Genomic DNA, 27,843 nt, shown 5'->3' on the forward strand with positions numbered 1-27,843 from the left:
ATCCTGCAAAGATGTCCCCCCAACGCCATCCCTTCAAGAAGACGATCTGGTATGCCTCATTTTTATGCTCCCTGGAGCCACCATCATTTTGGTCTCTTTTCCAAGCCTGGTTCTCCAGCTTGCAAAGGACTTTGTAAATCTCTGATACATTTTGAATAAATTCCCTTTTCTGGCTTTAGCTGGCTTAGGTTGTCTTTCTGTGACTTGCAACGCACAGAATTCTAACCGGTGTCCATACCAAGCCTCTCAGCCCCTGTTTTCACATGCCTCTCCTCTCTCACTTCCTAGTTTTCCTAACTCAGCACAGATGACATGATCTCCCAGTTGTCTGTTCTCTCACGGATGGCGTTTTCTTCCCTATTTCCCCAGTTATGCCACCAAGCTAATCACTGGATGCCTCAGATTGGAAACCACAGGCCATCCTTCCGACCACGACTCTAGTTTCCTACAGCCTGGTGTCAGGCTTCCATGACTGACAGCACTCGCAGCTCACCACAAAGGTGCCGCTGGATGAGGCCCTCCCACTCTGGCCCGCACGTCTTCCCTCCCAGCCCTGGCTTCACTCCCGTCTGTTTCAAACCCGGCTCCCGTCTGGGTGTACACCTCTGACCTGGTGAGGCGCTGGTGCATACATGCTGCCTCGATTTTCCTGCAGCACAACAAGGGAGTCAGAGGGCTCCGTGAAAAACTGCCAGCCCCAAATCCAACAGGCGGCAAAGTTATTCTTCCAAGTGGAAGAGCACTTAACAGATTCTCAGACAAACAAAAATTGAGACAGTTAATTGCTAGCAGACCTGCCCTAGAAGAAGTGTTAAAAGGAGTCCTTCAGGCTGAAATGAAAGAATATTAGACAGTGATTCAAATCCACATGAAGAGATAAAGAACCAGTAAAAGTAATGGCATAGGTAAATACTTAAGATAGTATCAATGCATTTTTCTTTGCAACTTCTCTTTTTCTCTCATCTGTTTAAAAAATAGCATCATAAAAATGATAAACCTGTGTTGATTGATGAGCACACAATGTGTAAAGCTGTAGTGAATGATGATGAAGAAGATAAAAGTTTCTGCTCAACAGATGAATGTAAAGGTGTGGTGTATATATACAATGGAATACTACTCAGCCGTAAAAAAGAATAAAATTTTGCCATCTGCAACAGCATGGACGGACTTGGAGGGCATTGTGCAATGTGAAATATGTCAGACAAAGACAAATACTGCATGATATCACTTATATGTGGACTCTAAAGAATACAACAAACTAGCAAGTATAATAAAAAGAAGCAGACTCACAAATACAGAGGATAAACTAGTGGTTACCAGTAGGGGGTGGGGAGGGGCAAAATAGGAGTGGGGGTGTGGGAGATGCAAACTCTGATGTGAGACAGGCTCAAGAATATATTGTACAACATGGGGAATACAGCCAATATTTTATAACTGTAAAGAGAGAATAACCTTTCAAAATTGTGAATGACTATATTGCATACCTTTCACTTATATAATAAGTTATATGAGCATCACCACCTCAATGGACAGGAATTTGAGCAAACTGTGGGAGATGCTGGAGGACAGAGGAGCCTGGCACACTGCAGTCCACGAGGTCACAAAGAGTCAGACACGGCATACAAGTGAACAACAGCAGCTTACATAATATTGTACATCAACTGTACTTCAGTAAAAAAATAAAAGCTTCTGTATACTGTATTAATCCAAACTAGATTAACATACATTAAGATGTAATCCCCAAGGCAACAACTAAGAAAATAACCCCTAAAATATACAGTAAATGAAAGAACAAGATGATTAAAAGAATATGACAGGCATTATACATTTAATACAAGAGAAGTCAGTAATTGAGGAGGAGAGGAACATAAAAGATATGACACATAGGAAAAAAATAGCAAAATAGTAGGAGTAAGTCCTTTCTTATCAGTAATTACATTAAATGTAAATGAATTAAACTCTCCAAGTAAAAGGAAGAAAATCCAACAATTTTTTCTCTAAAGAGTGTTACTTTAGTTTTGAAGACACAAACAGGTTGAAAGTGAAAGGATTTAAAAAGATATTCCATGAGAACAGTAACCAAAAGAGAGCGGTATGGCTATATTTAAATCGGGCAAAACAGACTTTAAGACCAAAAAGTATTATGAGAGAGAGAAAAGGACAATATATATTAATAAAAGGGTCAAATACATCAAGATGTAACAATTATAAACATATATTTGCCTAACAATAGAGCATCAAAGTCCAAAAAATAGATAGACTCAGGGAGAAATGGACACTGCAACAATGGTAATTGGAAACTTCAATGTTCTACTTTCAAGAATGGACAGAATATCAACAAAGAAACAGAGAACTTGAACAGCAGTATAAACCACTAGATCTAATATACAACTATAGATCACTCCACCCACAGCAGCTCCTAAACACATTCATCTCAAGGGTACTGGGAACGCATCCCTGGGGGGACAAATGTTAGGCCACAAAGTAGGTAACAGATTTTAAAAAGTATCTTCTCTTACTACATTATACTAGAGGTTTTAGCCAGGGAAATTAGGCAAGAACAAACAGTAAATGCAGGGCCTGTTGCATCCCATGCTGGGCCCAGGCTCAGGACTGAGTCTGAGAGAGGGCAAGGAACAAGGGACCATGCAGTGTCCTGTTCTGTCCCTGGGTAAGGCAGTGAAGGGTAGCTCCAGCCTGTGCCCATGGCATCTTGCTCCTCTTTCTAAATTTCAAATTTGAATTTCAGTCTCCACTGATATCCAAGGGATTTAGGAAGATCCCAACCTGATAACTTTGGGCACAGACCACGAGGGCCAATAGGTGGAGATGGGCATTTTAGGCGCCATCAACTGTATACCTGGCTAAAGAAGCATGGGGAGGGGTGAGCTGCTTAATAAGCCATAGTGTATGCTCTGCTTAACAAGTCTGATCTTGCAGCTGGCTCAGCCTGGAAGAAGGGCCACCTTTGTCTTTTGAGAAAGGCACTGTCCAGACTTGATGTTCTTGTAGTGCACTGTGAGTTTTCAGAAGAATCAGCTCTAAGGCTTGGACACAGAACTCTGGAGCTCAGAGAAAGGTGGACAATGGCCAGAGATGGCACCATGGGAGCTAACATGGGGCCTGTTCTCTTCTTTGCAGTGGGCATACGAATCAGGTGTCAAGAGTCCAAAGGTGTCTGAGCAGGCGCCTCTGCTGAGGATGGGCCTGCCTTCTCAGCCCTGTATGCATACAGCCTCAGAAGAGGCCCTGCCATGGCAAGGAGCAACACTTCCCTTACTATAGTTGTTACCATCATTATTATTCCATCAGTTACTCTTTTCTGACCACCCACCTAGTACCGGGCCCCATCACCACTGTTCACACACAACACCAACCAGAGGCAGTTGCCAATCCTGTCTTAAGAGGAAAGTGAGGCTCAGAGGCGGTGTATTATGTATACCACATCACCGGCTACCAGGGGTTAAGCTGGTGTCTCAACCCCGCCTGCCAGGGTGCATAATATCAGATGGCCCTCATCTTGAAATTGTCTCATTTTGAAATTATTTCACCAATCTTGGATATTCTGTCTGCCTTTTTATTCTTTTTTTCCTTTGCATTCAGTTTGAATTTTCTATTGACAAATTTTCAAATCCACTAGTTATTTCCTTGGCTGTGTGCACTCTACTGGTGAGCCGATCAAAAGCATTCTTCATTTCTGTTGCAGTGATTTTTATTTACAGAATTTCTTTTTTATTCTTTCTTAGAATTTCCATCTCTCTGCTTATATTAGTCATCTGTTCTTACATGTTGACTACCTTTTCTATTAGCATCCTTAACATACTAATCATAGTTACTTTAAATTATCTAACTGCTGCCATATCTTGGCTGTTATTTTCTGAATTCCCCTATGACTCTAGATTTGGGGTCGTGGTTTGGTCCGTGAGTTCGATTCTCTGATGGGTGGAAGAAGTCCCTGATTTTAAGTTCATTCAGTTCCTTCCTTGCTGTAAGGGTGGGAGTGATTATGTCTACGCTTTTTACATATCAAAGGTGAAACCAGAAACCTGGGTCTTTACATTTTAATAGCTGCTGCATATTGACTATTCTTTTTCAAACAACTTCTACATCTCCCACCTCCCCATCCCTAGGTAATCCTGATTCACCTCCCAGAGGCCTGGGATCCACATGAAAGACTTCAGAGAACAGCAGCTTTAGACCCTCACATTAGATTAATGGCCCATCATCACCTCCCCTTTATAGTGAGGAACCCAAGTGGAGAGATTATATCATTGGAATAAGATCATGGAGCAAGTAATTGGTACAACCGAGATTTTACACCTAGGTCTAGCTTTCTGGCTTTCTTTAAAGACTATACTTATGTTGGCAAAATGATGCCAGTGTCAGGGTGGGAGGGTTGACTTTCCCCATTCACTGGAAAGTTAACAAGGACTGGATCATGACAGAGGGCTAAGAAGAGGAGGGCATAAGAAGATGTCTGGGTAGAGGCGAGAAAATGGTTTCTTTTGTTGGATGGCAGAGAAGGGGAACAGAATGCTATTTAAGTATAGTTATTTACAATGTTGTATTCATTTTAATGTGCTATTTACCACAGCCAGTCATGAAGCAACCTGAATGTCCACCAACACATGACATTTGAATGGATGACACATGAGTGGATAAACAAGATGTGGCACACACACACACACAGAGACACACACTGGAATATTACTGAGTCATAAAAAAGAATGAAAACAGTTAATCAGCTGAACACTGGGCTGAGCTGGTCTTCAGGCTGCACTGACTCTTAGATGGCATTTAGGGCAGGCATCAGAGAAAGTCAATGCTATGAGCATCTTTGTCTCCATACTAATCCTCACCTTCTACTCAGGCCACAGGATGCTGCTGTGGTAACTGGCTGGCAGTCTCACATGCCAACCACTAAACATGCTGAGAGAAGTCCATGTGTATCACTAAGCCAGTCATACTTTGGAAAGCCGGATGGATGCGCATTGCAGATGTGGGCAGGGGACTTGATGGCTGTGTGCCTGACGGCGGAGGCACAGCTACACGTGAGTAGTGGCGGGGTCAGCTCGGATCCGGGCCGAGCCCTGCCTCTCCTGCACAGGAGCGGTGTGCCCTCGGGAGTCACCGGATTTCCTGAATCTCGGCTTCCTTATCTGGCCAGCAGGGAGAGCTGCTCCACCCCCACAGAGCTGGGGCAGTGGTAAACAAGACCCAGGGGAGTGCAAAAGAGCTCTGAGCCCCCGTGCGGTTTGCCATTTCGCAACCACTCTCAGGGTCGAGTCATTTCTCCCAAATGTGCAGGAACAGAAATCAGCGTAAGAAACTGCTTCCCTAAGGAAGCAGTCTGACTCAGTCTCTATTTGGTTCAGTTGCTGGGGGTGGGTAAGTGTCGGCTTCCACTTGGCTCCAAGAGGCAGGGTGTCTGGCAGAGCTTCTCTCTAGATCCCGGCTGAGGGCTCTGCCCAGCCTCGCCCCAGCCTCCTTGTTCCTGGGGCACAGATGCCTCAGTATTCCTCAGCTCAGAGTCCAGGAAAGCAAGAGGGTTCTCCTCTGATGTCATGGGCGGAATTGTGTTCCCCCACCTGACATTTATATGCTGAAGTCCTAACCCCCAGGACCTCAGAATGTGACTGTACTTGGACATGAGGTCTTTAAAGGGGTGATTAAGTTATAAATGAGTCATTAACAGGGGTCCTATTCCAACTATCAGAAGAAGAGATCAGGACACAAATTTGCACAGAGAAAAGACCATGTGAAAACACAGGGAGGAGATGGCCATCTAACAAGCCAAGGAGAGAGGCCTCAGAAGAAACCTCAGAAGCCTTGATCGTAGACTTTAATCCTCCAGAATTATGAGAAAATCAGTTGCTGTGGTTTTAGCCGCCCAGCCTGCTACCCTTTGTTATGGAGCTTGAGCACACTAATCACAACTGCCCTTCCTCCTCACTGGGAGTGAGAGGCATTCCACACACTGCTTAGGGTTCCTGCAAAAGTTGGTCTGTTGCTGACGGCACGACCTTGATAATGTCCTTCAGATAGGCCCTCCCTCATTCCATGTCTCACCCCCATCCCCTCATTCCTGCTTCTTGGCATCATCTTCCAAATAAACCACCTGCACCCAAGTCCTTGGGCTCTGCTTTTGGGGAAGACAGATGTGGACACAGCATCAGGTTGACTGGAGCTTTAGCTTAATTCTGAGAGTTCCTCCGGCATGAAGGGCCAGAGTGGGTGGGGGGACAGTCAGAGAAGCTGCCCTCTGTGTACACAGTGCCACCACCCTACCAGATCAGTCTCCAGGAAGCTGACCACTTCAGAAGCCAACCAGACCTTTGGCTGAATGCTGTCAAACTGCCTGTGGATAGAGAGGCCCCAGTGTAGTGTGCGTGGCATTGGGTGCAGGGCAGGTACCGTGGGTCATTGCTTGTGTGAAGCTGGGGGGAAGGTGTCTCTCTTCACTCAGAGGTATTGTCCAGAGCAGCCCACAGGGCACACATGATGGATGGATGCATGCATGCATGATGCGATGGGACAGAGAGAGACAGAGAATGCTAGAAGGGCCAGTTAGGCGTGGCACCAAGCAGCCCTCCCCATACCTGTCCTTTCTCTGCCCCCCTCCCAACAATGGCACCTCCTCCCTCCCAGAGGCCCAAGCCAGAAGGTTAGGCCTTGACTTTTCTCCTTCCTCCCCTCCGCCCTCCAGCTTCCACAGGAGCCAGATACCCAGCTCTGTGCAGTTCACGTTCTTAGGCTGTTCTGTCACCACCATCACTCTGCTGGCCCAGCATCTCATCAGCCCTTCCCAGAACTGTTGAAACGTCTCCCTGCCTCAGCCTCTTCTCCCCTGCTCATCAGCTTCCCTTCCCAGAGTCATCCTGCTGGAACCTTAGCATGGCTTCCCACCTTTCATTGGCTTCCCATACGCAAAACCAGGGAATAAGAACCCATGACGGCTTTCTAATGCAACCCGGCAAGACCGAGGGACATGTTCCAGGGCTCCCTTTCTTGTATGTTTCCCACAGGCTGGGCTTCAAGGAGATTCCTGGGGGATCTGAGAGACTGCAAAGGAAGCATGAGCCATTCTGTAGCCCATGGGCATTGTTGCTGAGAAGCTGACTCAGCTCATTGGGAGGAAGGGGCAGCTGGACCTGCCATCATCCCAGCTTCCTACGGAACCTCTTAGCTTCTCTGACTCCTGGGCCTCGTATGTGTTTAGTTCTGCGACAAAGGGCTGGAATTGTGCAGAAGTATTTTGCAACACCAAACCCAGCTGCACAGACACCCACAATGCCGTCCCTGCCCGGCACTTTTCTTGTCCATCTGTTTTCTCCGTCGTCTCTGGAGCCCACTGTCCCTTTCACATTGTTACTGACTTGCATCCTCAAGCAGGCCACCTGACCTCCATTCATCTTCTCTCCCTGCTATCTGTTCATTCATTCAGCAGTTATTAAGCATATCCTGTGTGTCAGACATCATTCTAGGCACTGTGAAAACAGCTCTAACACTAACCTTACTTTCCCTCCCTACTCTAAGTGTGCTTGAATAGTAACCAGACGGGTAGTGGCAATAAAGCCTGTAGAATAGAGCCTGTATCTGGATGGGAGAGGGGAGACAGATCAGAGGTGAAATAAGTAAGCAGAGGCAGGGCTTCCAACTATGTCTGAATGATGAGGTCAGCAAAACCTCTTCTCCAAATGCAACGTGCTACTGCTGCTAAGTCACTTCAGTCGCGTCTGACTCTATGCGACCCCATAGATGGCAGCCCACCAGGCTCCCCCGTCCCTGGGGTTCTCCAGGCAAGAACACTGGACGGGGTTGCCATTTCCTTCTCCAATGCATGAAAGTGAAAAGTGAAAGTGAAGTCGCTCAGGTGTGTCCGACCCTCAGCGACCCCATGGACTGCAGCCCACCAGGCTCCTCCATCCATGGGATTTTCCAGGCAGGAGTACTGGAGTGGGGTGCCATTGCCTTCTCCAAAATGCAACGTAAGTCTGGACAAAACTGACAAAAGAACCATTTCCATATCTGAAACTGACCAAAGGAATGCGGCAATCTGAAAATCACTGATGCTCGGAAGACTGCTCTACTTCAGGTAAGAACAGTGAGAGTCTGTGGAGTTCTTACCAAGGGGTGCTTCTATCCCACTTTCCCCAGCTCAGTCCTCAACAGAGTTTCTGCCAGGGTGGGACACATCATGGGGACCAGCAACTCTGCTGATGAAGCTGAAGCAGCTCATTCAATTTGGAGCCGTGGGTGATGCCCACACCCAGAGGCACTGTCAGTGGAAGAGACAATCGTGGCAACAAGTGAGCGGGGAGAACTAAGACTGTGCCTGGGTTTGCAGTCACTGCTGCGGCCATTAGGCTGCGTGTGTGCACAGCGGCGACCAGAGAGGGCTTAGGGCACCCATATACTCCTGCCAACCCTAAGACCGTGGGCATGTGCAGAGGTCATGTGAAGAGTCCAGCAGAAAGTGAAAGCCAGGGCAAACGTGGAAAACTTGAAAACAATCTGAACTTTGATAGCATTTCCCTACCTCCTGCATATCTATTAGCAGAAGATGGAAGCTCCACTGGCTTAGTGTTTGGATACAGTATCTGTCTAATCATTGGCTGACTACTGAATTACACAGAAACAGGGTGACCCTTCTAGGAAGCCAAGTTTAAAAATAAAAGGGAGAATAAAAAACAAATAAAACCAGAGATATTAGTGAGTACATATTGTGGGGGGAGACAGATTTAACAGACTTATCCCAGGCAAGTTACCAAACAATTCAACAACAGCAATGTTTAGGTGAATAAATTATAATTCTGAGTTCCTACAATACGTTACCAAATGCTCAGTTTTTAATTAAAAAGTTATGAGATGTACAAAGGAAAAGGGAAGTGTGACCCATACTTAGGAAAGACGCCAACAGAAACTCTCCAAATAGTCCCAGATTTTTGTATTTAGAATACAAATACTTCAAAAAAAATCTATGCAAATACATTTAAAGAACTAAAGGAAACATGTTTAAAGAATTAAAAGGATGCACGATAACAATGAAACAGCATATTGAGAATCTCAATGAGATGGAAAATATAAAAAAAAAAAAAGAAAATTCTTCAGTTGAAAGTCCAATAACCGAAATGAAAAATTCACTAAACGGGCTCAACAGATTTGAGATGGCAGAAGGAAGAATACAAGAACATTAGGAGAGAGCTACAGAGATTACCGTATCTGAAGAATACAGAGAAACACAGAACAGGAAAAAGAACAGACATTTAGAAATCTGTCAAGTACCAGCAAACATGCCAGTGTCTGTGTAATACAAGTTCTAGAGAGAGAAAAAGAGAGAAATAGAAAAATCATTTAAAAAGAATAGTAGCTGAAAACTTGCCACATGTGATGGAAAAATATCAGTTTTTACATGTAACCAACTTAAAAAACCCCAAGAAGGTTTTAAATACAAAGAGATATATAGCCCAATACTTTAGAATTCACCTGCTGAAAGATAAAGAAAAAACCTTGAAAGCAGCAAGAGAAGAATGACTCACGCCAGGGAGGAGACATCAACATGATTCACAATTGATTTCTCATCAGAAACAATGAGGCTAGAAGTAGAAGGCCGTACTCAAAGGGCTGAAAACTAAAAACTGCTAACCAAGAAGTTTATATCCCAATAGATATCCTACAAAATTAAGACATTCCCAGATAAACAATGACTAACAGAATTCCCTGCTGGCAGACCTGCCTTATAAGAAACACTAAAGGAAGTTCTTCAGCCTGACAGGAAGTAACAGCAGGTGGTAACCAGAATCCAAAGGAAGAGATGAAGCACACAGGAGATCATAAATATGTGGATTAATATGAAAGACTCTATAAATATATTTTTCTCATTTCTTCTCTTAGCATCTTTTAAAGACTTCAGTGTGTATAAGGTAATAATTACAAGAGTGTCTTTGGGGTTTATAATACATAGATGTAATACATAACAAAGATAAAGCAAAGGAGGAGAGAGGAGATGGAACTACCTTGGAGCAAAGGTTTTATATTTTACTAGAATTAAATATTAATCTGAAGTAGATTAAGATAAAGTGCATACTGCAATCCTTAGAGCAAACACTAAGAAAATGGCACAAAAATATAGCAAAAAAAAATCGATAAAAATTAAAGTAGTATACTAGAAAATATCTAATACCAAGAAGATTATAAACGAGGAGCAGAGGAACAAAATAGAGGAGATATATAGAAAACAAATCACAAAATGGAAAATGTAAACTCAAGTATATCAGTAATTACATTAAATGTGAGTGGTCTAAACACCCCCATTCAAAGGGCAAAGGTTGTCTTCATGAAATAGCAAGATCCAATTATATGCTCTCTGTAAGAGATACACTGTAGATTCACGGATACAAACTGGCTGAAAGGAAAAGGATGGAAAAAGATATGCTATGCAACAGGAACCATGAGACAGCCGGAGCCAGCAATATTAATATAAGATAAAACAGACTTTAAGAAATGAAACATTAATACAAAGAGGAGCGTTTTATAATGATAAAAGTTGCATACATCAGGAAGCAATAACAATTAATAACATACACAGACTTAACAAAACAGCCTCAAAAAAATGAGAGCAGACAGTCGAATAATAAGAGTTGGAGAATTCCCTTTATCAATAGTCATAATGTCAACAATGTCATTTATTGTCATCTCAGTAAATGACAGAACAATCGGATGGAATATCAGCAATGATGCAGAAGGCTTGGACAACACTATTAACCAATTTGACCAAATTGATATATATAGGACACTCCTCACAATGACAGTGGAATGTACTTTATTTTCATATACATATAACATCCTTCAGGATATGCCCTAAAATAATAAATCAACTGGTGAACAGATAAAAAAATGCACATCCACACAATGGAGCATTTTCAGCTAAAAAGGAACGACTACTGATATATACAAGAACGTGAATGGACCTCAGAACCCCGATGCTAAAGGAAAGAAGCCTAATGCAAAAGACTACAAAGCACTCCATTTTCATAAAACGTACAGAAAAGGCAAGTTTATAGAGACGGAAAGTAGAGCAATGGTTTCCCAGGCTGGGGGGCGGGAGGGGGATTAACTGCAAATAGTCAGGAGGGAATTTTTCTGTGCCATAGAAGTGTCTGAAAACTGGATTATGGTGATAGCTGTATGCTTTTGCTAAGTCACTTCAGTTGTGTCCGACTCTGTGTGACTCCATAGACAGCAGCCCACCAGGCTCTCTTGTCCCTGGGATTCTCCAGGCAAGAACACTGGAGTGGGTTGCCATGTCCTTCTCCAATGCATAAAAGTGAAAAGTGAAAGTGAAGTCGCTCAGTCGTGTCCGACTCTAGCGACCCCATGGACTGTAGCCTACCAGGCTCCTCCATCCATGGGATTCTCCAGACAAGAGTACTGGAGCGGGGTGCCGTTGCCTTCTCCATACCTCTATAAATTTACCAAAAACTATTTAATTGCACACTTAGAATGAATGAATTTTATGCTATGTAACCTACATGCCCATAAACTGTTAAAATACAGAAATATAGGAGATAATAACAGATGCTATGAAGAAGAGTAAAGCGAAGAAGAACGGTAGGAACGTCAGGGTAGGATTCAATTTGTGTAGCCATTTGTGTGTGGTTTGCCAAATACTTCCAGCCCTCCCTTCCACACATGCAGCTGGACTGTGCTTCCTGGACCCCTTGTGGTTAGCCGGAGCAAGGAGTTATGAGTGGAGGGTGCCGTGTGTGGCTTCCAGACTGAGGATTTCATTGCTGCCATGAGGCCCTTCTAGAGCTCAGTGTCTCCCTTTGCCATCTGGTCTGGCCACCAGCAGCACTTGAGATAAAGGTTGTTCCATTAGCCTAGGCCTCTGAGTTACTGTGGTGGGCAGACGACCTGTGACCCAGGCACGGTGTCACCTATCCCACTGTGACACAGGCAGGCAGGCAGTGAAAGCCTCAGGAGAAGGTGACATTTGGGCAAAAATCTGAGAAGTGAGTTTGCGAGTTATGTGGATATCTGAGGGGGAAGGGTGCTCCAGAGAAATGTGAGAGCACAGCAAAGAGCTGGTATGTTCGAGGAACAGCAAGGAGGCTGGTGTTGCTGGTGCCAGGCAAATGGGCCACGTAGGAGACGACGTGATGAGTAACGCTGGGCCAGGTGGAGGTGTGACATGGAAATTCCCTGGGGTGTGTTGAGTGAATGACAGGTCTAATCTGATTTGGTTTCAAAGCCTTGTCCCGTTTGTAATATTGAGAAGAGGCGGACAGGCCATGGGTCGACTCAGGAAGACCAGTGAGGGGACCTTTGCAAGAACCCAGGTGAGAGCTGAACTCATGCCCAGCTGCCCTGTCACTCTCCCTGTAAACAATTCCAATCAGTCCGACATTTACAACTTTCGATAGCTGCCTACCTCCCAGGAGAAAGAGCCCAAGTTTCTCAAACTGGCATCAAGCTACCTTTCCCCTTGAATCGCCCACCACTCCCCTTCCTACCACGTCAGCTCCCCTCTCTCTGAGTGTCCTGTACTCCCGGGACATAGTCTTGCCTTCCCACCTGGGTTCTCGTGATCTCCTCCAAACCCTGTATCACTGCAGTGAGGGGTAATGGTATGCTCCAGAGGAAGGACAAGTCTGCAAAGCCACAGAGTTGGAAAGGCCTGGGGAAGGGGTGTGATGGAGGGTACCCATGCCAAACTGCCCCCTGGTCCTGAAGGTCAGACCATGGGCCGGGGAAGTGGGGACCTGTAGGAATGGCTAGATTCAGGCCTGCCTTCTTCACTGTGGACTCACTGGCCTGGTGTGAGCAGAGGCCATCATCTTGCTTCCCACTGTGATTCAGATGCCCAGTGGCTATTCATGGAGGGTCAGCTAAAAGAAGCCACCAGTACTTGAGAGCCAGGCAGCTCATTGAGCAGATATTTGGGAAGTTGGAAGCGAAGAGACTGCAGCTGGTCTGACCAAGCAAGACCGTGGCACAGGGATAGGTCACAAGAGGTAGATTTAAGGGTGGTGCCCATGCCTGGGTGAGAGTTTTAGCACAGGGTCCCCCGAGTGAAAGGCCAAGACTTGTGTAGAAGCCGGCCTTTGGCTTCCTGCTACACAGCAGGTCCACAAGTTGACAAAATTATGGGCAGAACGATTAAGTGAAGCACAGCAGCTCAATTTAACCCTGAAGAATCTTCTGTTTGTCCCAATTGTCTGAAAATTTCAGTTAAAAGCAAGCTCAAGTTCCCCAACAATTTCCTCTAGAATGTATCCAGGTGAGAGAGAGAAAACGAGGGTCAGAGAAAGGCAGGCAGATGGACAGAGAGAAACAGGGAGAGGAAGAAGAGACAAGGCTGACTTAGAAAGATCAGGGATGGAGTGCAGACGTGTCCCCCGCGCTGGATGACTCTCCTGTCCTTTCCAAAGCCTTCCTGAGACTAGCATAGCTGCTCCTTTCATACGAAGCTGACAAGCCGTGGTCAGATAACACTTTAAAAATTAATTCAACCTGAAGGAATAAAGTTCTGATGCGTGCTGTAATATGGATAAACCTCCAAAGCATTACACCAAGTCAAAGAAGCCAGACATGGCAGAACACACACTGCGTGATTCCATGGATGAGAAGGATCCAGAATGGGTAATTCCACAAAGACAGGAAGCAGACTTGGGGCGGCCAGGGCTGGGGAAGGTGGGGAGCAGCCTTTTCACGTGGATGGGATTTTTTTTGGGAGGTTATGAAAATGTTTTGGAACTAGAGAGAGGTGATGGTTGTGGGACATCTTGAAATTGCCACTGAACTAATTACTCACTTTAAAATGGTTAATTTTAAATGAAGTTCATCACAAGAAAAAACTAAATTCTTTAAATTTAGGTATCTTGTGCAAGAGCCCCTTTGCCCTTTCCTCAAAGAATCAGCATCCTATGAAGGTGGGGGACATTTGGCACACCATGGAAATCTGATAGCTGGAACCTTTCGAAAAAGTAAGTTTGTGGTAAGTTTCTGTTTGCCTCAGTCTTCAAAAATTTCAGTTAAAAGCAAGCTCAAGTCCCCCAGTAATCTCCTCTAGAATGTACCAGGGTGAGAGAGATGATCCCATAAACCCATCTGAGAGAAAAATACCTTGAGATTTTACAGCACCCCCGACCCAATGCATTAGGCCTGAGCAGAGGTCAAGGCTAATGTCAGCTGCTACCCACTCCCTGCTGTAAAAAGGAAGCTCCAGAGGAGTTAGACACGTGACAAGGACCTGCAGCACGCGTCTAGCCCGGGTGAGATCCTGGGGACCTGGCTTTGTGAACACAGGGCTTGATCCCGCACCCCTGTGGAGCCCTGTGCAGACCAGCGCGAAGGCCGCCGTGTGACCTGGGGCCTCTCTGGGCTCTGTCTGGAGGCCTGGCGGCACACGAAGTTCACCTGGCAACTGCTGATGCCCACAGCCCGCCCCGCACCAATTAAGCCTGACCTCCAGCATTCAAGAATGCCTGGGGAGGGCCTTCCCTGGTGTGCTGCACTTCCGCTGCAGGGGACATGAGTTCAATCCCTGGTTGGGGAACCAAGATTTCCAGGCTGTACAATGCAACCGCCGCCCCGCCCTCCGCCCCCGCCAATGCCTGGGGATTTTTAAGAACTGCGGCGTGATTCTAACATACAGCCGGGTTGCATGCCACTGACTGTGCTTCTCTGGCTAGCATCCAGGATTTCGATCGTCACCTGAAGGCACCGAGGCCCAGAGAACAAGCGATGTCGCAGCACAAGCCCTCAGCCAGCCAGGCACGACTCTCCCCCTAGCCAGCGCTTGTATGCCCACCCAGTGGTTGCCCCACTTTGTCTAAGTTATCTCCGGGACAGCCTACTGCAGACTACTGACCCACTCCAGCGTTCTTGCCTGGAGAATCCCAGGGATGGGGGAGCCTGGTGGGCTGCCATCTCTGGGGTCGCATAGAGTCGGACACGACTGAAGCGACTTAGCAGCAGCAGCAGAACCGTCCTTGCTGTTTCTGAATGAACTGCTGGGCTTGACTGCTTCCAAGCAAGATACAGGGCAGCCTCAGGATGCACCGCCTTCCCTGTGATGACTTTTTGCACCTGTGGTCTGTGGGTACACAGATTCTCACAGAATCTGACTGTCATCAGAGCCCTGAGCCACTGCAGCCAGGGCCCCTGACAGTCGTGGTCATGTTGAAGGCTCTGTTTTTCAGGCAGACATAACCAGCTCCTGAGTTCAGGGGTCAGGGCTAGGCCATCAGTCAGTGCCCGGGTCCTGATCACAGACACCCCTAGATGCTTTCTCTCAGCTTATAAGACCGAGATAGCTCCTTTGGGTGGCCTCAGGTGACCCCATCCCCCAGGCAAGAAGCTAAGAACAAAGGTAATCATACTCCACATACAATAAAATCAACTTCTTACCGAAATATCTGGCTGCCAGTGTCCTCCTTTTGCTGGGAGCCGTCGGCAGCATAACGAAGCTGGCGCTCTATGTGCAAGCTTTCCTGTATGTCCTCTTTATAAAGAACCAACCACATCCTCAAGCAGACAGGCTAATTCCTGTTTTCCAGTAATAGGAGATCAGCATCTATAGAAAAGAAATATATTTAGAATGCCCTTTATCTCGTGCTTTCTTGGATTTCAAACAAGAAGCTTCTCTATGAGGAATGAGTCCTTTAAATGCAAGCGTCCTAGGGACTGTGGAATGGCGTTGGGCAAGTCACAGACCACCGGGTATCAGTTCCTCAAATCTGCAGAATGGGAACAAGGATGAACCACACCTCAGAGTGAACGGAGGGTCAATAAGATGGTGGGTATAAAATGGCAAAGCCCTTCACACCTGTCAGATATGTCTAATCTTTTCAATCGGCTGGCCTCGATTTAAAAGGAGATTTTAAAAGCTGTTTAAAAAACCAGCTGCAAACAGTGACCTGCAAACGTGAACTGTGATTTGCAAACCCTCACCTGGTGTGCACAGCAGTCCTGTGAGTGGGGAGACGAAGGACACGGGCCCCACACCCGGATGGGGAAACACAGCCCCAGCAGCGCCCACGGCAGACCCTCACCCTGGCACACTGCGGCTAACAGCATGGCATCTCATTCCATTTCTGGAGCTTTAGCATCATCATCGCATATTTTATAGCTGTGGAAAATGAAAAAGAAAAATCCTGATTAGAAAACAGCCAAGTGACATTTCTGTAGCCCTCAGCATCACTGACACGTGGTGCTGGCGACCGCCGGAAAGGCAGGGGCATGTCATCCTATTTAAATATGCAGGGAGTTTACACAGACTGAGCCCGACTCCCGGGGGCAGGGACAGCCAAGAGAACATTCTCTCGACCACCTTTCTTGTCTCCTTTGCTCCCCTGCCTCTGCTGTGTTGAATTTGCCTCATGTTTGTGATTATAGAACCAATCACTGTTTCTTTTTAAAGACTTTTTAAACATGAGCCATTTAAAAGTTTATTTTATTGAACTTGTTACAATACTGGTTTTGTTTTTTGGCCTGAGGCATGTAGAGTCTTAGCTCCCTGTTCAGGGATGGAACCCACAACCCCTGCATTGGAAGGCAGTCTTCACCACTGGACTTCCAGGGCAGTGCCCCAGTTAGTGTTACACAGATAGAGCAAGCGCCCGCGGTCATTGTGGGCGTGTCCCTTCCACTCCCGACTGCGGCGTTGGCACGGCACTCAGCGGGCTGCACCCCGCTCCATGCCTTGGTGACCAGGCACAGCTCCTGCTTCTGGTGTTCTCAGGGGAACACAGGGACAGCTCGGTAGAGGGGCCAGGCTTGTTCTGCGGACTGACCCGGGGAAGCTGGGCACAGAAGCTGGTGGGTGAGAGTGAAACTGCTGGAAGAGAACAACAAAGCCCCAACCAGAGACGGCAGCATGTCCTTGGGACCAAGCGAACAGTGGCTTGGCTTGCAAAGGGAAGTCGGGGCAAAGAGCAGAGTGAGAAGAGAGATGGAGCCCAAAGCAGAGAGGCAGCGGCAGAGCAAAGCCAAGGACCCAGAGGAGCGCCAAGCCTGAGAACCTTGAAACCGGAACAGACCTCAGAGAACTTTGGGGACAGAGTGACATCTCTTCACACCCTCTAAGCACACAAGGCTGGGAAGGTGATGGAGGGGTGGGGAGTGAGAGGAAGACGCCATTGCATGACCTGGGGTAGTAGTGGCTTTAGAATTAAAAACTCTGGGTTTGTGTCCAGGCCCAGTTTTTTTTTTTAGTAGTGTCAATATGGACATGTGGCTGAAATAGGGCTACCAGACTTAGCAAATAAAAATATGGAATTCCCTGTTATATAGTATAAATGTGCTACAAATATTTCAAGGGATATAACATCTACTATAAAGGTACTGTTGCTATTCATTGTTAGTAACTGATCTAAATTCTGATTTAACTCTGTGACCTATATTTTATCTGGCAACCATATGCCTTCTTTTTTTTTTTTTTTAACCATATGCCTTCTGAGTATCCATTTTTAGCTTTGGTCAAAAGAGGATGATTAGGTAAGATTCTTTCAGTTGCTGGAAACAAAAAAGACAATTAAAATTGGCTTAGAAGATAAGAGGAGTATTTTGGCTTCTTTATTGAGGAAGTTCTCATGATATGGACTTCAGGTATGGCTAGATCCTGCAGTTTGACAACGTCAACCAAGTCAGACTCTCCCTCTGCCCCAGTTCTCCAGTTTGCTTCCTGAGGTGTCTGCTTCATCTTCATTAAGGCTGCCTTATTAAAAAATGCTAGAGTGGAGATCAAAGTGGGGGAGCAGAAGGACCTGAAGCACACCTCCTCCCACAAAGACATCAAAAATACATCTACACGCAGAACAGTTTTCACAGAATACTCACTGAACTCCGGCAGAAGACCTCACAAAACCAAACCGCAAAAAGATCACCATATAACTAGGTAGAACAGAAGAAGAAAAGGAATTGGGATGGGACCTGTGTCCCTGGAAGGGAGCTGTGGAAGAGGAAAGGTTCCCTCATCCTGGGAATGCCCTTCGCCGCCTGGGAGATCAGCCAGGATAGACAGGGGACTTCAGAGGCTCCGAGGTGAGTGCAGCAACCAGCCTGTGGCAGGTAGGGCAGAGAGAGACTGGCACATATGGCCCCGGCCAACTCACTGCACTCCCCAGCCCGAGAAGCACGCCTGCCAGTGTGTGCAGCGGCTGGATACAGAAACTCAGGCTTCAGCAGACAGGCCAGGGGAGAGGACGTGGTGTGGCTGCACAGACAGATGGAAGGGCCTGGAGTGTGGTGCAGACTGCAGCTGGGGGTGTACGCGGTCTGGATCCCGGGTCCACGACAGGAGCCCCTCTGTCAACACATGTGAAGGGAGGGGCACTTGGCCCTGCCATACCAGCCTTGTTTTGGCATGCTCAGAGTGGGCACAGCTCCACCATCAGAGGCTCTGGGAGCACATAAGTGCAGGGAGATTGCCCACACGTGGAGGCAGGGCTGAAATCTGAGCCAGTTCCCCATGGGTGCACAGCTTGTAAGTGGGGATGAAATCTGAGTTGATTTCTTGAGGCTGCCTGTGAGATTTAGGCGGAAATATGCGAGTGCAGCACCTGTGGGACATCCAAGGGGATTACTGGCACACCCCTGGCTGGGCCGGGTCTCCTATCAGCAATGGTGGGGTTTCAAGGGTACACTTACTCAGAGAAGGGGCCAAGGACTGGGCTGATTCCCAGCATTACCATGGAGCGTCTGGGTGCACGACTGTGGTGGGTGCTGGTGGATCTGCACCAATGGCTTTCTTAGCACAGCGTCTAAGGGACATCTGGGCTGATGGTCTGTATTCTCACGGCTGAAGTGGGGCTGAGGGCAGCGCCACAACCGTGCACTCTGTAAGCACACACGAGTGGCGGATGACGTCACAGAGCATATGTCCCAGTGGGCAGCTCCTGCGGAGGGATACTCAGTGGCTCCACCCCCAGCAGGACTCCAGTCCCAGTTATCTCACATTGCAGCTTAGAACTGGATCTGGGGGCTTCTAATTCAACACCTGGGGAGCAGACTCTGCCCTAATGGGCAAAAAGGAGGCCCCAGTCAACATCCAGTGCAAACTCTGTTCACCAAAACACCAATCACATCCCCCGCCAAGGGGACAATGACCAGCACACCCTAAGGAAAAGACATGGCAAGCATCCATACCAATAACAGCCCTTGCACCAAAAGTATTAGACTCACGCAGGCGACACTCCCATATAAAAATAGCCCTTCAAGACCACAGCAGAAAACTGTTTTTCCTAAGTTCAGAGTCAGAGAAATATAAGAAAAATAAAGAAGGAGAGGAAGTACCCCCAATAAAAGAACAAGAAAATCCCCTGAAAGAAACAATGAAATAGACCTTTCCAGTCTACCAGACCCTGAGTTCAAAAGAGGGTAATAAAAATACTGAAAGGATTAAGAAAAGCTATTGATAGAAATGTTGATCACTGCAACAAGAAACCAGGAACCATAAAGAGGAGCCAATCAGAATTAGAAAACACAACAGCTAAGATGAAAACCAAGCTAAAGACAACCAAGAGAAAACTAAATAACGCAGAAGAATGAGTAGGTGATCTGGAAGACAGAAGAATGGAAGTCACCTGTTCAGAACAGCAGATAGGAAGACAAATTTAAAAAAAACATGATACATGAAACTTATGGGATAATATAAAGTGTGCCAATCTATGCATAATAAGGGATTTCAGAAGGAGGAAAAAGAGAAAGGGGACTGAAAACAGCAAAAGTTGAGACAAAGGGAGGATTCTAAAGGCAGCAAAAGAAAAACAAAGAGTAACATGGAAGCTATCAGCTGCTTTCTCTACTGCAGGACAGAAGGGTGTGGCAAGGTGTACTCAAAGTCTTGAAAGGGAAAAACCTGCAACCTGTATTGTCAGGATACTCTAACCAGCAAGATTATCATTTAGAACAGAAGAAGAAATAAAGAATTTCTCAGGTAAGCAAAAACTAAAAGAATACAGCAATTCTAAGCCTATTATATTAATAAAAGAAATATTGAAAGTTCTTTTCTAAATAGAAAATAAACAAAAATCTTTAGGAAAGAGAAAAATCAAATCAGGAAAAGCAAATATAAAAAAAGATTGTATAGAGATCACTTAAAAAGCAAGTACAGTATATAGATTAAAAAAATTAAAAAATTTTATGAAAGTGATTATAACTACCATGAACAGCAAAAGGATAACATGAAGATGTAAAATAAGACATTAAAATCATAAAATGTGGGAAAGGAGAGTAAGAAAATTAAAATTTTTTTTAAAGAATGTGTTTGAGCTTATATGACTACCAGCATAAGCCAAATAGATATAGTAATGTGTTAACATACTTGGAAACGAGAATAACCATAAATAAAAAAACATATAATAGATTCACAAAACTAAAAAGAACAGAACTCAAGCATAATGCAAAAGAAAACCATTAAACCACAAAAGGAAAAACAGAAAGGAAAGGAACAAAGAAGAAATACAAAACCAACTGGAAAGCAAGGTTTAAAATGGCAATAAACACATACCTGGCAATAATCACCTTAAGTGTCAATGAACTAAATGCTCTGAACAAAAGACAGAGTAGCAGTTGTGGTTTAGTCGATAAGTTGTTTTCTGACTCTCTTGTGACCCCAGGGACTGTAGCCTGCCAGGCTCCTCTGTCCATGTGATCTCCCAGGCAAGAATACCGGAGTGGGTTGCACTTCATTTTCCAGGGGATCTTCCTGACCCAGGGATCGAAACCATGTCTCCTGCATTGGCAGGCAGACTCTTTACCACTGAGCTACCTTACATTTCTTTACACTAACAATAAAATAGAGGAAGAAAAAGTAAGAAAAAAAATCGCTTTTAAAATTGCATAAACAATGCTTAGGAATAAACCTGACCAAGAAGGTGAAAGACTCACATGTTGAAAGCTATAAAACACCGATAAAGGAAAATGAGTCAAAGAAATGGAAAAATAGCCCATGCTCTTGGATTGGAAGAATTAATATAGCTTAAATGGCCAGATTACCCAAAGCACGTTACAGATTTAAAGAGATCCCTATCAAATTACCCATGAAATTTTTCACAGAACTACAACAAATAATCCTAAAATTTATACTGAGTCACAAAAGACCCTGAATTACCAAAGCAATTCTGAGGAAAAAGAACTGAGCTGGAGGCATAACCCTCCTAGATTTCAGAGAATATTACAAAGCTACAGTAATCAAAACAGCACAGTACTGGCACAAAAACATGGATTAATGGAACAGGACACAGAGCCCAGGTAAACCCACACACCTACAGACAACTAACCTTTCACAGAAGAGGCAAGAATATACAGCGGGGAAAAGACAGTCTCTTCAGTAAGAGGTGCTGGCATAACGGGGCAGCTACATGTAAATGAATGAAATTAATCTAACACCATACACAAAAATAAACTCAAAATAGATTAAAAACCTACATGTAATACCAGACACTATAAAACTCATAGAGGAAAACACAGAACACTCTTTGAAAGGAATTGCAGCAATATTTTTTGATCTGTCTCCTACAGTAATGGAAATAAAAGGAAAAATAAACAAGTTGGACCTAATTTAACTTAAAAGCTTTTGTATAGCAAAGGAAACCATAAATAAAACAAAAAGACAACCTACAGAATAGGAGAAAATATTTGCAAATGATGAGACCAACAAAGGATCAATTTCCAAAATATACAAACAGCTCATATATCTCAGTATTAAAGAAAACAAAACCCCAAATCTCAAAGATGCACAGAAGATCTAAATAGACATTTCTCCAAAGAAGACATACAGATGGCCAACAGGCACATGAAAAGGTGCTCAACATCACTAACTATTAGAGAAATGCAGATCAGAACTACAGTGAGACACCACCCCACACCGGTCAGAAAGGCACCACCAAAAAGTCTACAAATAATACGTGTTGGAGAGAGTGTGAAGAAAAGGGGACCCCCTACGCTGTTTGTGGGAATGTGAATTGGCACAGCCGCCACGGAGAACAGTGCAGAGATTCCTTAAAAAGCTAAAAACAGGGCTAGCGTGTGGTCCAGCAATCTCATTCCCCAACAAATACCTGGAGAAAACTCTAACGGAAAAAGATATATGCTCTCTGACGTTCATAGCAGCACTAATTACAATAGCCAAGACATGGAAGTAACCCAAACACCCAACTACAGATGAACGGATAAAGAAAACACACAGGGCCTCAGGCCTCTGTCTCCTCTGTGTCAAGTGCCCTGGGCAGGCCCCTGCCTCTCCCTGCCCGCCTGCATCAGAGTACAGGGGGCATGACTGCACCATATATGACATACATGTATCTCTATGCACATATATACATGAGGGAATATTACTTAGCCATAAAAACGAATGCCATAACATCATTCGCAACAACATGGACGGACCCAGGGATTATCATATTAGATGAAGTAAGGAAGAAGAGAAACGTAATTCCGTAAGATATCACTTACGTGTGGGATCTAAAACGATGCAAATGAATTTATATACAAAATAAAAACAGACGTAGAAAACGAACTTATGGTTATTACCAAAAGGGCAAAGGTGGGCGGAGGATAAATTAGAAATTTGGGAATAAGAGATACACTCTGCTATATATAAAGTAGACGAACAACAGGGTCCTACTGTATAGCACTGGGAACTATATTTGATATATTGTATTAATCTATAATGGAAAAGAATCTGAAAAAGAATATATATGCATACATATGTGTATATTCACATACATAAAACGAGATCACTGTGCTGTACACCAGAAACCAACACAACACTGTAAATCAGGGATGCTTCGATTAAACAAGATGTCAAGGTAATTCAGCGGAAAAGGAGAGTCTTTTCATAAATGACATTGGAAAGAAATAGACACAAGGAAAAGAATGAATATCATACACACAAACTAACACAAAATGAAGCACAGCCCTAACATCTACTTCTGCTTTATTGACTACGCCAAAGCCTTCGACTGTGTGGATCACAACAAACTGGAAACTTCTTAAACAGATGGGAATACCAGACCACCTGACCTGCCTCCTGAGAAATCTGTATGCAGCCCAAGAAGCAACAGTTAGAACTGAAGATGGAACAACGGACTGGTTCCAATTTGGGAAAGGACTACGTCAAGGCTGTATATTGTCACCCTGTTTATTTAACTTATATGCAGAGTACCTTGTGCAAAATGCCAGGCTGGATGAAGCACCAGCTGGGATCAAGATTGCTGGGAGAAATATCAATAATCTCAGATATGCAGATGATACCACTCTTATGGCACAAAGCAAAGAGGAACTGAAGAGTCTCTTGATGAAAGTGAAAGAGGAAAGTGAGAAAGCTGGCTTGAAACTCAATATTCAGAAACGAAGATCATGGCATCTGGTCCCATCACTTCATGGCAAATAGATGGGGAAACAATGGAAACAGTGACAGATTATTTTTTGGGCTCCAAAGTCACTGCAGATGGTGACTGCAGCCATGAAATTAAAAGACGCTTGCTCATCGAAAGAAAAGCTATGACAAATCTAGACAGCGTATTAAAAAGCAGAGACATCACTTTGCTGACAAAGGTCCGTCTAGTCAAAGCTATGGCTTTTCCAGTAGTCATGTATGAATGTGAGAGTTGGACCATAAAGGAGGCTGAGCACCAAAGAATTGATGCTTTTGAACTGTGGTGCTGGAGAAGACTCTTGAGAGTCCCTTGGACTGCAAGGAGATCCAACCAGTCCATTCTGAAGGAGATCTGCCCTGGGATTTCTTTGGAGGGAATGATGCTGAAGCTGAAACTCCACTACTTTGGCCACCTCATGCGAAGAGTTGACTCATTGGAAAAGACTCTGATGCTGGGAGGGATTGGGGGCAGGAGGAGAAGGGGACGACAGAGGATGAGATGCCTGGATGGCATCACTGACTCGATGGACGTGAGTCTGAGTAAACTCCGGGAGTTTGTGATGGACAGGGAGGCCTGGCGTGCTGCGATTCATGGGGTCACGAAGAGTCGGACACGACTGAGCAACTGAACTGAACTGATGGCTAAAGTTGAAGCTCCAATACTGTGGCTACCTGATGAGAAGGACTGACTCATTGGAAAAGTCCCTGATACTGGGAAAGACTGAAGGCAGAAGGAGAAGGGGATGACAGAGGATGAGATGGTTTGATGGCATCACTGACTCGATGGACATGACTTTGAGCAAGCTCCGGGAGTTGGTGATGGACAGGGAGGCCTGGTGTGCTGTAGTCCATCGGATCGCAAAGAGTCAGACATGACTGAGTAGCTAACACTTTCACTTTACTTTTTCTTCAAAATATAATTTCAGGAGCTCCAGTGGCACAATCGGTTAGCGTGTGGTACTTATACAAAATATAATTTCAGCACATAACCAATAAGAGATTATTGATGAGAAAAAAAATTGCTGGACACCAACTTCAGGAGTTAATTCTTCCTCCTTCATGTGTAGCAGGAAGAAGAAATATATCCCCTAGTGAGTCTCTTAGAAGTGCTGGGAAGCTCTCCCTCTCTATTTCTTCAAACATCTCTTCCCTCATGACCTTGACTGGGCAAACAATCCATCCCTGAAACAATCCTGATGGTTGTGGAAAGTGGTGCATTGATTGCCTAAAGCAACCTGCTCTCATCTGCTGGGCGGCGCTGGCTTGCACAATGCATCTGGGCTGGTCCAGAGTAGAGGAAGATGCTAAAAGAGATGCCAGGGCACTGTGATCAAGAAGAGGGGAGAAGGGCTCTAAAAATACAATGTCCCCTGCAGGGTGCTCTAAGGGTAAGGTAAATGAGGCTGACCCCTGTGTGAGTGTGAGTGTGAGTGTGTGTGTGTGTGTGTGTGTGTGTGTGTGTGTAATAACGTTAGTTCTTCCTCTTGGACGTGTTGATGGCCCTTCTTACCTTTCCAAACCCCTGCCCTTTCTCCTGGCCAAGTCTATGCCCCAATCTCAGCTCTGCCGTCTCAGAACAGAGGCCTCCCTGGGAGACGGCAGCGGGGCCTCTGTCCTACCTGTGCCAGGCGCCCTGCCCCTCACTGCCCACTTGCAGCAGGGGAGAATGCATACGTGTATGAGTGTGGGGGGCATGATTTGCATCACGAGGGTTCTGGTTGGAGGTGTGACCTTCACTGACCCCAGCCTGCAGTGAAATGACAAGGCCCAGGGCCATGGGCATCTGCTTTGAGGAAAATGTGGGTGGAAGGGCTGGTATAGTGGGTTCTGCTCTCCAGCTGGGGGAGAGGGGCAAGAGACTGCTCTCTAACCACCCACCCCAGCCCTTGCCTGCCCCTCACCTACCTTTCTCGGCAGCTGTGTTCCAGGGCAGGCGACAGCCCAGTTAAGCTCAGCACAGAAGGGGCACAGCTCCCCTGCCTGTGGCACTGTGCCCTGAAGAACAGTCCTGGCGAGCCAGCTGGGGGATGTCTCAGCCAGGAGCAGCTCTGGCTGGCACTGGCCACATAGCCAGCGGGCTCCCTGTAGGGGCGGGTCTGGGAGCACCGGGTCTTCCTGGATCCAGGCCAGATGCCCGGTACCTGGGCATCACCTCACCCACAGGCATTACTAAAAGCGACAGCTAGCACTTAGTAGGCAGTGCCTGTAGACCAAGCACATGAACTTGACAGCACCCAGAGGTGAGTGTTTCAGTGGGGTTGTGAGCCACCCCGAGTCACAGAGTTTAACATGGTGAAGGTGTGGGGATTCAAACCCAGATTGCTCTTGCATTCCCTGCCCTCCCATCCTTCATGGTCCTGGACTGGCCTCCCCATGTCTTCACCCTATGGTTCCTCATTCATCTCCCAGCGGGTTCCCTGCTGCCAGCGGGTGTGAGCACAGGGTACATGACACCCATCACCGGGGGGACATCTGGGCCCAGAAGGCGAGGGGCTGGCCCAGGTTTCCAGGAAAGCTGCCCGGTGGTGCCAGGCCAGGGTCTGCTCACCTGATACGGGGACCTGGACGCCTCCATTTCCCAGAACCTGGTGGGAGTTCCCTCTTTTTAAGGCACTGCCCGGGGGAAGCGCCGGCTCCCTGCCCCCTCTCGTCACCCCGGAGGCCCTCCGTGGCCTTGGCCCTGCCCCCAGAACCCATGTGACCAGCGGGCAGGGGAGGCGGGCAGGACCAGGAGGAAGCTGCCCAGGACGAACATCGTCAGTCGGATCCAGGCTCCCCGGCTCCTCAGGGCCTCTGGGGATGGTGCGCTGACGGCCGTCCTTGGCCTGCTAAGAGGCTGCCGCAGCCTCGGCTCAGGAAATATTCCGCGGGTGCGGCTGACCTCTGCCAGGAAAGGATGGGGCAGGGCGGCTCGCAGTGGCGAGCCTGGGGTTTGACTTGGTGCAGCGCGCCCCCTGGTGGGCACCCTCATGCACTGCTTCCCACGCCCCTGGACCTCTCCCTCGCAGCCCCATCTGTGCATCCCTCCGGCCTCTGGACCCGCCAACGTCAATTCGCCCCACCCTCATCTGTGGCCTCACCTTTCCGGGGGCCAGGGGCGGCTCGCAGGGTATGCGGGCTTCCTGGGGCTTCCTGTGCAGGCTTCCTCCGAGCAGAGCAGCTGAATTGCGCACAGCTGATCCAGTTCTGTCTGGAGTGAGGGGAGGAAGTTGGGGCTGGAGAAGTCATTAGCAGGGGAGGAGCCCGCAGGTTGCAGAGGGAGGAGCTGGGCCACTTTTCAAAGTTCCAGCATCACCCAGATCTCCCCAGTCTGTGGATTGGGAAGCAGGTCAGAAACATTCGGTCCATTTCCCAAGGTGACAGATTGCATCTCTGAGACTTCAAACCAAGGTCTGCAGCTGATTGCAAAGCTTTTGAAAATCAAGGCTAAGGAGGGAAGTAGGCAGGTGGCCCTCAGTCTCCTGCCTCCCAGTGGGGCTCTGGTCCGCAAAGAGCCCCTTTTGCTGAGAGTGGACTCAGAGTGGCCCCTCACTCTTGTCCTCCCTGACCAAGGCAGGGGGAGCTGACCATGGACTGGTGCCTGATTCGGCATCTCGGCAGAGCAGGGGCTGGGGTGGAGGCTCCATCATTCCAGGCTCAGGGAGGGGACGATGGCCAAGGCGGATGATCACTCACCCTAATCACTGCGATAACCTCTTGCCAGCCCTTGGGGACTGCTGGGAGTGGGGCAGGGTGGGCCATGGTGGAGACACACTGCTGGCACAGGTAAGGAGGCCCATAACCTGAGCCAGGGCCAGAGCTCAGGGATCCTGAGGATCAAGATGTAATGTCCTGCTCTTGGCCTTTCTAGGGGGACTCAGCTGGAAAGCAGCAGACCGGGCCTTCTCTGTGCTTGCACCGATGCGGGCTAGCGCTCTGTCCAGGCCTTCTGGGGGAGGCTGGAGCTGGCGTGGAAAGAACGAGGGTGTTGGAGTCAAGCACCATTGAATCTGAGTCCTGCCATGGACCCTTCCAGCTAGTTACACTGTCTCTCGGCAACCCATTCCCAATCTGTAAAATAAGAATGATAATATAGCGGACTCCAGGGTCTGTTGTGAGGATTGAGGAGGTAAGTCATGCAGAGAACTCGGTTACATGCCTGTGCCAGTTCTCACGGCTGTGAGGCCTCGGCACTGAACAGGGACCCATGACGGGCTGGTTTCCTCCATATTTCTCCATCTGCAGTGGCAGCATTAATTAAGGCAGTGTTTAGTTCTTAAATTGGGTTTCTTGCACAGTTTAATAAACTCTGTGTTGTAATTTAACACAATAAATCAAAAAGTAAGCCCTTTTTAGAAGGTGGGATTACCACCTTAAAGTCAAACTCTCCCAAGTAATTTGAATGCCTGAGTTTGAATTTGTATTTAGAATCAAATTGGCAGCAGGTGACACAGAACGTGTCTGTAACGTTTAGCATG

The 27,843-nt window shown here is 46.6% G+C and overlaps 1 protein-coding gene across 4 annotated transcripts in view; it reads right to left on the reverse strand.

Annotated features, from left to right (window-relative positions):
• Nucleotides 1-26,591, reverse strand: part of ARHGAP22 (Rho GTPase activating protein 22) — a 179,542-nt gene extending 152,951 nt beyond the window's left edge. For 2 of the 4 annotated variants that reach the window (XM_059882715.1, XM_059882714.1), the window contains exons 1-3: nucleotides 18,655-18,830; nucleotides 15,958-16,135; nucleotides 15,415-15,580 (exon numbers count right to left, since the gene is read on the reverse strand). In XM_059882715.1, the coding sequence (XP_059738698.1) occupies nucleotides 15,415-15,466 (52 nt within the window). In that variant the 5' untranslated portion in view covers nucleotides 15,467-15,580; nucleotides 15,958-16,135; nucleotides 18,655-18,830. Of the gene's footprint in view, nucleotides 1-15,414; nucleotides 15,581-15,957; nucleotides 16,136-18,654; nucleotides 18,831-25,934; nucleotides 26,411-26,466 lie in introns of those variants that run through there. The other 2 variants (XM_024986883.2, XM_024986882.2) reach the window with 2 other exon arrangements.
• Nucleotides 26,592-27,843: the final 1,252 nt, after the last annotated feature.

Source organism: Bos taurus, chromosome 28 (genome assembly GCF_002263795.3).
Source record: "Bos taurus isolate L1 Dominette 01449 registration number 42190680 breed Hereford chromosome 28, ARS-UCD2.0, whole genome shotgun sequence".
NCBI lineage: Eukaryota > Metazoa > Chordata > Mammalia > Artiodactyla > Bovidae > Bos > Bos taurus.